The sequence below is a fragment of the Grampus griseus genome (genome assembly GCF_964374135.1).
Source record: "Grampus griseus genome assembly, chromosome: 9".
Taxonomy (NCBI): Eukaryota; Metazoa; Chordata; class Mammalia; order Artiodactyla; family Delphinidae; genus Grampus; species Grampus griseus.
The window spans coordinates 57,745,828-57,759,099 of record NC_139003.1 but is presented as its reverse complement, the minus strand read 5'-3'; the positions used below and the strand labels follow the sequence as shown (position 1 = coordinate 57,759,099).

The 13,272-nt window shown below is 44.3% G+C and overlaps 1 protein-coding gene across 1 annotated transcript; it reads right to left on the bottom strand.

The window, feature by feature from the left end:
* Window positions 1–11,151: 11,151 nt before the first annotated feature.
* On the bottom strand, window positions 11,152–12,381 carry PEG10 (paternally expressed 10; the record flags this gene model as incomplete). The annotated part of the gene is made up of 1 exon (XM_082661703.1): window positions 11,152–12,381. The coding sequence occupies one exon, from the start codon at window positions 12,379–12,381 to the stop codon at window positions 11,152–11,154; it is 1,230 nt and encodes a 409-aa protein (XP_082517829.1).
* Between the last annotated feature and the right edge of the window lie 891 nt (window positions 12,382–13,272).

Sequence of the window (13,272 nt, the reverse complement as noted above, 5' to 3'; positions counted from 1 at the left end):
TATAAACTTCCCTCTTAGAACTGCTTTTGCTGCATCCCATAGGTTTTAGGTTGTCGTGTCTCCTTTGTCATTTGTTTCTAGGTATTTTTTGATTTCTTCAGTGATCTCTTGATTATTAAGTAGTGTGTTGTTTAGCTTCCATATGTTTGTATTTTTTACAGATTTTTTCTGTAATTGATATCTAGTCTCATAGTGTTGTGGTCAGAAAAGATACTTGATATGATTTCAATTTTCTTAAATTTACCAAGGCTTGATTTGTGACTCAAGATATGATCTATCCTGGAGAATGTTCCATGAGCACTTGAGAAGAAAGTGTTTTCTGTTGTTTTGGGATGGGATGGCCTATAAATATCAATTAAGTCCGTCTTGTTTAATGTATCATTTAAAGCTTGTATTTCCTTATTTATTTTCATTTTGGATGATCAGTCCATTTGTGAAAGTGGGGTGTTAAAGTCCCCTACTATGATTGTGTTACTGTCGATTTCCCCTTTTATGGCTGTTAGTACTTGCCTTACGTATTGAGGTGCTGCTACGTTGGGTTCATAAATATTTACAATTGTTACATCTTCTTCTTGGATTGATCCCTTGATCATTATGTACTGTCCTTCTTTGTCTCTTGTAATAGACTTTGCTTTAAAGTGTATTTTTTCTGATATCAGAATTGCTACTCCAGCTTTCTTTTGATTTCCATTTGTATGGAATATCTTTTTCCGTCCCCTTACTTTCAGTCTGTATGTGTCCCTAGGTCTGCAGTGGGTCTCTTGTAGACAGCATATATACGGGTCTTGTTTTTTTATCCATTCAGTCAGTCTATGTCTTTTGGTTGGAGGTTTTAATCCATTTACATTTAAGGTAATTATAGATATGTATGTTCCTATTACCATTTTCTTAATTGTTTTGGGTTTGTTATTGTAGGTCTTTTCCTTCTCTTATGTTTCCTGCCTAGATAAGTTCCTTTAGCATTTGTTGTAAAGTTGTTTTGGTTGTGCTGAATTCTCTTAGCTTTTGCTTGTCTGTAAAGGTTTTAATTTCTCCGTCAAATCTGAATGAGATCCTTGCTGGGTAGAGTAATCTTTGTTGTAGGGTTTCCCTTTCATCACTTTAAATATATCCTGCCACTCTCTTCTGGTTTGCAGAGTTTCTGCTGAAAGATTATCTGTTAACCTTATGGGGATTCCCTTATATGTTATTTGTTGTTTTTCCCTTGCTGCTTTTAATATTTTTTCTTTGTACTTAATTTTTAATAGTTTGATTAATATGTGTCTTGGCGTGTTTCTCCTTGGATTTATCTTGTATGGGACTCTCTGTGCTTCCTGGACTTGATTAACTATTTCCTTTCCCATATTAGGGAAGTTTTCAACTGTAATCTCTTCAAATAGTTTCTCAGTCCCTTTCTTTTTCTCTTCTTCTTCTGGGACCCCTATTATTCGAATATTGGTGCATTGAATATTGTCCCAGAGGTGTCTGAGAATGTCCTGAATTTTTTTCATTCTTTTTTCTTTATTCTGCTCTGCAGTAGTTACTTCCACTATTTTATTATCCAGGTCACTTATCCGTTCTTCTGCCTCAGTTATTCTGCTATTGATCCCTTCCAGAGAATTTTTAATTTCATTTATTGTGTTGTTCATGATTGTTTGTTTCATCTTTAGTTCTTCTAGGTCCTTGTTAAATGTTTCTTGCATTTTGTCTATTCTATTTCCAAGATTTTGGATCATCTTTACTATCATTATTCTGAATTCTTTTTCAGGTAGACTGCCTGTTTCCTCTTCATTTGTTAGGCCTGGTGGGTTTTTGCCTTGCTCCTTCATCTGCTGTGTGTTTCTCTGTCTTCTCATTTTGCTTAACTTACTATGTTTTGGGTCTCCTTTTCGCAGGCTGCAGGTTCGTAGTTCCTGTTGTTTTTGGTGTCTGTCCCCAGTGGCCAAGGTTGGTTCAGTGGGTTGTGTAGGCTTCCTGATGGAGGGGACTAGTGCCTGTGTTCTGGTGGATGAGGCTGGATCTTGCCTTTCACTGGTGGTGTGTTTTGGGGTGTCTGTGACCTTATTATGATTTTATGTAGCCTCTCTGCTAACAGGTGGGGTTGTGTTCCTGTCTTGCTAGTTGTTTGGCATAGGGTGTCTAGCACTGTAGCTTGCTGGTCATTGAGTGGAGCTGGGTCTTGGTGTGGAGGTGGAGATCTCTGGGAGATTTTCGCTGTTTGATATTACGTGGAGCTGGAAGGTCTCTGGTGGACCAGTGTCCTGAACTTGGCTCTCCCACCTCAGAGGCACAGCCCTGATTCCTGGCTGGAGCACCGAGAGCCTGTCATCCACATGGCTCAGAATAAAAGGGAGAACAAAAGATAGAAAGAAAGAAAAAGGTAAAATAAAATAGAAGTTATTAAAATGAAAAACAATAAATAACTATTTCAAAAAATTTTTTAAGTTATTATAAAAAAGGAAAGAAAGAAGAGAACAACCAAACCAGAAAACAAATCCACCAATGATAACAAGCCCTGAAATCTATACTTAAAAACAAAACAAATGGGCTTCGCTGGTGGCGCAGTGGTTGAGAGTCCACCTGCCGATGCAGGGGACACGGGTTCATGCCCCGGTCTGGGAAGATCCCAAATGCCGTGGAGCAGGTAGGCCTGTGAGCCATGGCCGCTGAGCCTGCGCTTCGCAACAGGAGAGGGCACAACAGTGAGAGGCCCGCGTACCACAAAAACAAAACAAAAAAAAAGGGCAGAGAGAACCCTAGGACAAATGGTAAAAGCAAAGCTATACATAGAAAATCACACACAGAAGCATACACATACACACTCACAAAAAGAGAAAAAGGGAAAAATATATATATGTCGTTGCTCCCAAAGTCCGCTTCCTCAATTTGGGATGATTCATTGTCTCTTCAGGTATTCCACAGATGCGGGGTGCATTAAGTTGACTGGAGATTTAATCCGCTTGCTCCTGAGGCTGCTGGGAGAGATTTCCCTTTCTCTTCTTTGTTCGCACAGCTCCCGGGGTTCAGCTTTGGATTTGGACCCGCCTCTTCGTGTAGCTCGCCTGTTCTTCGCTCAGACAGGACGGGGCTAAAGGAGCAGCTGCTTTGGCGGCTCTATCTCACTCAGGCTGGGGGGAGGGAGGGTTACGGATGCGGGATGAGCCTGCGGCGGCCGAGGCCCGCGTGACGTTGCACCAGCCTGAGGCGCGCCGTGCGTTCTCCCGGGGAAGTTGTCCCTGGATCACGGGACCCTGGCAGTAGTGGGCTGCACAGGCTCCCGGGAGGAGCCTTGGTGGCTCCTTGGTGGCTTGGAGGAGCCTTGGTGTGCTTGCTTCTCGGTGACAGCAGCAGCAGCCTTAGCGTCTCATTCCCGTCTCTGGGGTCCGCGCTTTTAGCCGCGGCTCGCACCGGTCTCTGGAGCTCCTTTAAGCAGCGCTCTTAATCCCCTCTCCTCGTGCACCATGAAACAAAGAGGCAAGAAAAAAAATCTGTTGCCTCTTCGGCAGCTCCAGACTTCTCCCGGACTCCCTCCCGGCTAGCCGTGGTGCACTAGCCCCTTCAGGCTGTGTTCACGCCGCCAACCCCAGTCCTCTCCCTGGGATCTAAGCTCTGAAGCCCGAGCCTCAGTTCCCAGCCCCTGCTCATCCCGGCGGGTGAGCAGACAAGCCTCTCGGGCTGGTGAGTGCTGGTCGGCACCGGCCCTCTGTGTGGGGATCTCTCCGCTTTGCTCTCCGCACCCCTGTGGCTGCGCTCTCCTCTGCGGCTCCGAAGCTTTCCCCCCCGCCACCCAAAGTCTCCGCCTGCAAAGGGGCTTCCTAGTGTGTGGAAACCTTTCCTCCTTCACAGCTCCCTCCCACTGGTGCATGTCCCGTCCCTATCCTTTTGTCTCTGTTTATTCTTTTTTCTTTTGCCCTACCCAGGTATGTGGGGAGTTTCTTGCCTTTTGGGAGGTGTGAGGTCTTCTGTCAGCGTTCAGTAGGTGTTCTGTAGGAGTTGTTCCACATGTAGACGTATTTCTGATGTATTTGTGGGGAGGAAGGTGATCTTCACGTCTTACTCCTCCGCTATCTTGAAGCTCCTCTCCACACTTATTATTTACTATTTATCCATCTAGATTCTTCTCTACGTATATTGAAGAAAGCCAGGAGACACACACATTTATTTATTTACTTATTATTTATCCATGTAGATTGTTCTCTACATATATTCAAGGAAGCCAGAACACACACACACAGCTTTATTTATTATTTATTTATTTATCCATCTAGATTCTTTATATATTTTATAAAAAGCCAGAAAATGAGTAAAGGGTGGGGGTTGGGTATTTAATTTCTCCAGGAAAATATTAGATGCTTGGGTAATATGTTAGTTATCACATATTTTATAGGTGTGTACCATATATTTTTTCATTATGTTATGCAGTTCTTTACGAATTCAAAACCGCTGGTCTTAGTTTTGATTGCGATTATGATTCCATGAGTAATTTTGTTTACCCTCTTCTGCCATTAACTTCTTCCTTTTTGTAGTTCTTGATTTATCTGGAATCCATTAGTGTATTTTTTGAGGTATGGATCAAAAGCAGTTCTCCACATATGTTTAATTGCTTTTATATGTTTTTATAATCTGTGTGTTTTCCCTTAAGTTCTGTTTAATCATGTGGTTTAGGAAGAGAGGTGGGGGTCAGAAGGGGGAGGAGTGTAGGTGTAACAAAACAGGGATGTATAGGGTACTTCAGTTTCCTTTCAAAGTGGTTTGGTTAATAGCTCTAACACCATATTGTCTACGTTATAAGTAACCCCCACCCCCCAAAGCAAGCATTTGTGTCCCACTACCAATTGTGCCAGTTCCACCCACCACCCAGCGCACCTTGGAGACCTTGTGAACTCGGGGCTGGATGTGTAACTATTCAGGATAGTGTGTTTCCAAAGTGAGAGTTTTTAGGTTGTGTGTCCATCATTACCCCAGATCATTCCATTTAGTCATCCTCTCCCATGTGTAATTCCCAATAAACGACTGTGTTTATGTCATCACCATGTCACATGAACCCAGTAACTCTTCAAAACTGGCACATCATCAAGAGTCCCTTTTTCAGGTTCTCTTTTTCTAAGGAGGGGGGAAGCTGGCAATCTGTTGGTGTTTTTCTTCCAGTTTTATTGAGATATAACTGACATACATAAGTTTAAGGTATGCAGTATAATGGTTTGACTTACATTGTGAAATGATTACCATTATACATTTAGTTCAGGTTTTATATATGCCGCCAATTATTCTACAACTCTAATGTTATTATGTTTTGAAATTTGATAGGTTGAGTGCCTCATGAGCCTCATTTGTCACTTTTCCTTAGATAACGTTCATGATCACTCTGATATTGTTTTAGTGTTACTTGGCATTAAAAACATCTGTATCCTAATTTCTCTGCACGTCATACCTGATTATATTTGGTCTTTTTTTTTTGGTATTTTTTTATCCTCACTAAAGTTTTAATAATTTTCTATTAATAAACCTCAAATATTCCAAGTAAAATTTATATAAAAATAGTTTTATATATTATGTCAGTAGAATCTCTATTAATTGTGTGGCTTTAATTTATATGTTAAAGTTTTGCAGCTTAAAAAGTTTTTTTATTATGTCCATAGAGTCACTATTAATTGTGTGGCTTTATTTTATACATTAACGTTTGCAGCACGAATGATTTCGTTGATTTCCTGGAGTATTCTGGGTAAATAATGGATACTGGGTTGCTTGATTGATGTATTCATTATATTACCCCCACCACTTCCCCCCCCTCTTCCCACCCCCAACCCCATCCTCTAGACCCCCTACCCTCCTAACTCTTCCTTCTTCCTTCACCCTCCCTTGTCCTCTCTCCACCCCTCCTTCCTCCTTCCCCCTCTCCCCCCTTCCTCACCCCTCCTTCCTTTCCTCTTTCCCCCCTTCCCGCTTCTTCCCTCCTTCCCCCTCTCCCCCTTTCCTGTCCTCCCCCCACCCTGTTCACTTTGTGCCAGTGTATGCTGAAATGATTGAGACACAGTTTGCACTTAACCACTAAATCTTTATTGAATTTTTACTCTAACATCAATACAATATTAGTAAATAGAAATACAGAGTAAAGAGAAAACAGCAATAAAATGGGGAAGGGCAGGGAGGTGGGGCAGGGATAGGTAGGAGGTGTAGAGTTAGGGAAAAGGGGCAGAGGTGAGGAGGAGGGCTACTGACAGGGGCATAAGCAATGGTTCTTATTCATCACTTTCCTGTAACTTCCATGAATCTTTACTATCCATCATTATCAATTTCACTCCAGCAACAACTTCTCAAAGGGCATCTATCTATCCTAACTCTCTAAAGGCTTTGCTTACAATCTCAATCCCTGGAGTGAATACGCAGGGCCGAGTGGCTCTATTAAATTATTTATCCAGTCATCTTTGAACTTTCTCCCACTAGGTTTTTATCCATGTTCAATAGCCCTAAAAAGATTGATCTCCCTGCAGTTCCCTCTGAATTTATATGAAACCTTTAGGGGTAGCAATCATAGGGTAAGGGATCACAAGTAAGTACACATGTCCACTTACAGAGATATCTAATACATTATATCATGCTTTTTAACTAATCCCACCCACTTAAGATTACTTAATAGTCCCTCCCACTCTAAAATACTTATGATTATATATATATCCCCAATTACTTATACTGATTACACAAAGATATAGAAACAATGCAATTTTCCACAGACCAATTTGATAGCATTCTACAATCTGAAACAACAAAGAACTTTCAGTCCCAACCGATGTGCATTCTTTCTTTAAGATGAAAACACAGCATGGTTCCCATCAGGCTCTTCATCTCTGCAGGTGGTCCTTTATCTCTGCCCAGGTCTTTCTAGCAGAGTGTTCTCTGTTGCCAATCTTGGAATTCTATCTGATGTTAGACATCTGTGGTGGATGACTGGATCAATTCAGGAGTCCAAGAGGTATCTGCAAACTTAAACAGAAATCCAGACTGCACTACGTAGATGTGCCCCTCTTATTTTGTGCACCTGCAAGTTCACTGTGCTAGCTCACAGGATTTATTCCAACTAATTCTCCATTTTCCAGTATCTAATACAAATACCTCATTGCTCAAACTAAATTGACCCTTCAGAAATGTATGTAAACTTCCTCCGTTTCAACAACCTAACATGGTGACCTTAGCTAGTTCTCTCCACGTCCGCCTAACAATGGGAGCTTATACCTTCTTCCTTGATTTTCTTAATTAACACTGAAAATTTGGGCCAAAAGTCAATCAATTTTGCCAATTTGTTTCAAAGGGTAGACTGTTGGCTTTTCTTAATAATTTTGATGTTTTAATTTATTTATCTCCTTTGTTTCTATATTGCTCCCTTTCCACCTTCTTTAGAGATTTAATTCTTTGCTTTCCCCTTTCTGTTGAATAAGGCATTTTGTTGGGAGATGCCAAAAAGATTGTATTCAGTTAAAATAGTTGATCAACAGCAATGAAATAAATCACATGAGCGAAAGGAAACTTAATTCTGATTCTACAGAATAAATTTGAGATTACTTATCCTTAACACCTACACTTCTAGATGGCATATACAGCTATAGAGCATAGTACACACTGCCAAACAGGTTTTCAGAAGCTTTACGAACAGCCAAAAGCGTGTCAGGGACTTCATCCGTGAGTCGTTCACCCACACCACCATGCTCTCCCTGACAGCTGTTGTTGCCACATTTCCAGACTTCTGCTTGTAGTGATGGCAAATGTCCATGTGCACATGCCGGGGCTGCAGACAATAGCCCATTTCTAGGCCCTGTGCAGCTTGAAGATCAAGTGACGACTGTAAATGTGACACAGAACAACTTAAATTCAAATGTATGGAGGATGGATTGGTATCTGAGGTAAACTGAAGTGACGCTTCAAAAAGTCCAGAAGCACAAATGCACCATTTAAAAAGTAATTACTCTAAAATACGAGTGACTGACAAGCTTTCTGCTTCCATTGGGGGGGAAAAAAAAGGAAAAGTTGTTTTGAATTAAATAGCCAATTAGGTATCTTCCTTGAATTTGTATATCATTTTGTGTGAGTTTTTAAAGGCCCAATAAAAAAAAAATTGGAATTATGGATGATGTTAAAACAGAAGTTTAAAGATGAACAGGATGAACTATTATACAGGTACTCCAGTTCTGAGGAGGCTCTCATTCACAGTGTTGTAAGAGTTCACAGTAAAGAAATATTTTACACTACCTTACTTATCCATTTTAATTAATTTAACAATAAGACTTGGATAGTACTTTGTAATTCAATGGAAATCACTTTTGAAAGCAGAGTCACCACTTTAAAACACTGTTAAAAGGACACTATCAACCTACAGCTAAAACTTTTAAGTATTTAAACATGCAAGGATAAGGGTGGGTGATAATATGTGAAAGATGATGTTGATGAAAAGTGAAACTTCACCATTAGACTCCTCTTCATGACAGGCAATTTGAAATATACACCATGTTGTTTTCCTACTCAAACTGTTGGAGACTGTGTGTTGAAACACATGCTCTGAGAAGCCTGCCTCTTTCTTCTCCATGCATGGCAGCAAAATAGAGTCTCAGCAGCCAGGCAGGAAGGATGACACAAATCCTGCAGCAGGGTTAGTGGCAGTAGTAAATAGAAAGAGAGAGGTTAGACAAACAGTTCAAGGTAGTAGCAAGGGACCAGGCTAAAGGAAGTCAGGCAGTGCCAGGTTAGCACAAAGCGTCCAGGAGACACCAGCTGATGGTACTGGATTGAAGACAACTCTTGTGTTGTCTGTCGCTTTGAGTGGCTTTCGCAGGCCTTTCATTCCTGGCAGCTTATCGGCTCCAACCCCTAGAGGGTGCTAAAATCATTCCCCCTCCCTAAGCATCCTAGTGCTACAGTCTAGTGAGGGGACTGATGATGAAATGCCCAGATGCATATGGAGGCAGAGACATGGATAGATGCTCCCAAGACTTCAGGTGATGCTCTTCCAGCCAATGAACAACGCTCTTGAAAATTCTTTCTGAAGTTCCAGGTCAAGGTGGTAACATTAACTCTGAGTCTCCCCTTTAAGAGTTGGGTATGGGGATTTAGGAGTCCTTTTGATTTGCTACCCGTTAGCCCTCATACATGACTGAGAGGTGATCACATTTCACAAACATCTAACACACCTGGAGCCACCAATAGTCTCTGGTTACCAGGTTTAAGGTTTTGTGGAAGCCATTGCTGGCATGGTGATGGTAAGGTGTTGTGACAAAGCCAGAGTTATTGGGTACATGTGATTTGCACCAGGATGTGAAGGCACACTCACACATGCCAACGTCCATCTAAGCGTACTTCCTTCCGAGGCCTGAGGTGTTTCTGTTGCAGGGGTTTTGCCTGCTCCTGGGGGAACCAGTTGAGTTGCTGCTCCTTGCATCATGAAAGTGGAGTTTGAAGATGGTGAAGTTTCAAAGGGTGCAGCAAAAAGATCATGGAAGCCGTTTCACACTGCACCAATAATTGTGGCTTCCTTAATAAGGCCTCGGTCCTCCAAAGATGTAAAGAGAGTACCGAAACTGCAAGAAAAGTCATGTCCTCCTCCTCCTTGTCTCCCCCTCCATAAAGAAAACAGCATTTCCTGTGTTTGCATCAGCTTCTCAGTAACTATTAAATGAGGAACCTGGCAGCCAATAATTCATATGGTGACAGAGGTTTCAGCAGGTAAAACCCAGGCTTCCAGGGTTTGCTGGGAAGTAAACTTATTACGAATTTTAATTAGATTGGCAGTTAAGGTGGAAAACAGAGATGATTCGTTGGTAAATATTTTGTCACTTCCACCAAACAGTGGAGGTCTGTTGGTGCTTTAGGATGTGCCCCAGTCCAGGGTGGCCCTGACCTTCTGTAGCCGTTACAGAGAAAACCTGTGCCTCAGGTTGGTCTGAAGGTGCAATAGCCCAATTTAGCACGCAGTCACTGATTGAGAAGCTGAACAGGAGTTCACTTCGAGGGCAGAGATCCTGAAGGACATGATGCGTATTTACATGGTGCTGTAAGACGGCGGCGGGGGTGGGGGCGGCGGCGGCGGCGGCGGCTGTGGCGGTGGGTACTGGGGCACCGGTGGCTGGCGGTACCAGTGCGGATTCCAGGTGATCATCACGGGGACATAGAGCGATCGCCCCTGTCCATCTCGCCCCACGGGGTACCAGGCGAATCCTACCGGGTAGGTCGGGTACGTGGCATATGCAGGGTAGGTCGGATATCCTGGTATTTGAGGTACGTATTCAGTGTACGTCGCCAGATGAGCTTGGTCTTCTAAATTTGGAATAGAGAGTCGAGGATACTGATTCTGGATGGTGAAATTGTTGGGAGCTCGGCAGTCGTAAGAAACTTGCAGTTTCCACCCCCTTTTCACTTGGAGAACTTGGGCTCCGTTGGGTGCGACGGTGGGAGTAATGAGCCCATCTTTCACGTTTCGGGCCACAAAATCTCGCAGAGCTGCCATTTCGGGTTCCGACAGTGAGTACACGTGTCCGCTGGGAATACTGTGTGCTCCAGGGATCATTTCTATGTTAGGGTCAACCAGACGGTTGTCTGGGTAGACGTTTTCATCTACTGGAGTGTACACATTCTGGACGTAGTAATACCTCACGGGTTGGTAAACTCTGTATCCTTCCACCGGGTAATACAATGACGGTTGTGCTGGTGGTGGGAGCGCGGGTGGTATCGGAGAGTACATCCGGCAATGGTATCGGCAATATTCGGAATCGAAGACGATCGATCGGGTGCTCCACGTGATGTTGGGATCGTGTGTGCTCAGCCAGCGCACCCCTAGGACGATGGGGAAGAACGGAGACTGAGTCACATCGAATGACAGCACCTCACGGTGATCTCCCAAGTCGACGATCAGGTCGTGCGTTTCATGGACAACTGGGCCCGATGCTATGGGACGTCCATCAATCGCTTCTACAAGTATTGGCCAGTCCTTGACTCTCAGAGGAATGCCATTCTGTGCAACGTATTCGTGGTCAATGAAGTTGCCGGAAGCACCAGAATCAATCATGGCTCGGACAAACAGGGTGTGTCTGCCCGGAAGATGAATCTGGAGCATCACTTGCAAGTGTGGCGATGAAGCAGCATCATCTTGTGGGGACCTTATTAATTCCGGCCCGGTCGCTGAAGGTCCCTCTACAGCGGGGCCGGGGAGTTTCCCGCCGGCGAAGCCTTCGAGGCCTTGGCAGGACAGTTGTCGGCGTAGTGACCTCCATTCCCACAGTAGAGGCACAGGTTCAGCTTTCGGCGTCTTTCTTTTTCTTCCTGGGTCAGGCGCATGCGGGCACCTCCCACGGGCTCGGTCGGATCTACCTGGTGGTGGCTGTTGACGTGAGGCATCACCAGCGCACGGGGCGGGGAGCGCGGCTTGCGGGCGGCGGCTGCCCGGGCCAGCCTTCTCTCGATGTGGATGCACTGGCCGATCAGTGCGGACAGCGACTTGGCGACTTCGAGGCGCGACAGCTCCGCCTGAATGTGGTCGCTGAGGCCCTCGTGGTACTGGTCAATCAAGGCAGGCTCGTTCCAATCCAGGTCCTGGGCGATCATCTGAAAAGTGTTGGAATAGTCGATGACTGACCCCATGCCTTGGCGCAGACGTCTGATCTTGCGTTTGGCAGCCTCGCGCCGCTGAGGGTCTTCAAACACATGCTTCATTTCAGTCATGAAGGCTGGGTAGTTGTGCATCAGGTAGTGGGATCGCTCTAGCTTGGCGGAGGCCCAGCGGGCAGCACGGCCGGTCATCATGCTTGTCACGAAGCAGACACGCACGCGATCAATGGAGAAATCTCTGGTGCTCTTTTCCATGAAGAGCTGGCACTGGGCCATGAAAGGCACCAGCATGTCTGGGTTGCCGTCAAACTTCTCGGGAAGGTCTTCTGGGCTCTCTTCCTCGATCGGAGTGGCTGGGGCAGCAGCGGCTGCAGCTCCGCAGAGCTCAATGTCATCTTCCTCCTCCTCAGGGGCGGGCTCCACCTGCTCGCGGAGGGAGGTGTTCTCCTCTGTGAGTTTCTGTACCTGGTTCTGCAGGTTGTTGTTCTCCTCGGACTGCTTCATGACCTTCTCTCTGAGGTTGTTGATCTCTTCAGAGAGATCCTCCCGCCTTCGTTCGGCCAGGTTGGGGTTGTACTGGCCCCTTTGGCCGCTGCAGGGGGAGCTGGAGGGGGAGGCAGGATCGTTGGGGGGAGGCGGAGGAGGAGGAGGTGGGCAGTCGGGCCCCAGGGTGAGAGGTGGGGTGGGAGGAGACCTCCCAAGTGCAGCTTCACTCCGGTGGGGAGAGAGGCCTGGATCCTGGCCTCCTCTTCCACCCTTTCGCCTTTTGGTTTTCAGAAGCTTTTTGTTTCTGTAAGTGAAGATAAAAGCATACATTCAACATATGCATTTAAAGCACCACAATACAAAGAAGATTTTATCATTTACAGTATCTACTAAAGTACTCTAAACACATGAGTATTTAAAGCATCTCTTTGTTCTGCTTGCTCACATCAATAGTTCATAAACAGACAAAAGCCCTGCAAAAAAGCTATTAATCAGTAGGACAGTAGATAATGAAAAGCATCCTACTTTTTGATGTCCAAATGACTTTTTCCTCCTCAACAATCACCTGTTCATCATGATTCAACAATACACAACTGTATCAACAGCACTATGACCTTTACTGACTAATAAAGAATGAGGAGACACTCCAAACAAGAAGTTTTATAAGGAGAGAGCAGAGCAAGAAACTTTCAGGCAAAGATTGATAGTGGAAAAGTTACACAAAGTAAAGTCAAAATTATAACTTTATTATTAGAGAAGTTACCCGAAAAGTTGCTACTATTCCAGCCAATAGAAAACCAAGAAAAAGAAAGGGGAGGGGTGAGTTAAAAATCACAGTGCCTGTATTCATCAACCTGGGGGGAGAGGGGCACTCCGGCCCACTGTCTCGACCCTGATCCACCTCTACAGAGAAGGCAACTAGTCATCGAAACAAACAACAACTGCCACCAGACCAGTTTGGATTGTCTGAATTACTTTTCGGGCCATAATTTGATTTCCCAAAGAGAATTCCCTTTGGGACAGAAATGGCAATGAGTAGCAACCTGTGTATATCAGTTTCCCTCCTTATTATGCAGTCAATCAACAAATATTAATTGACGTCTCCTAGGAGTAGCTGGGCTATAAAATGGGACATTCAAAGAAGCCCAATAATAGTATACCTCAAACTTATAATAAGGATTTAATTAAATAATGCAGGTAAAGCACATAGTGAGTATTCAA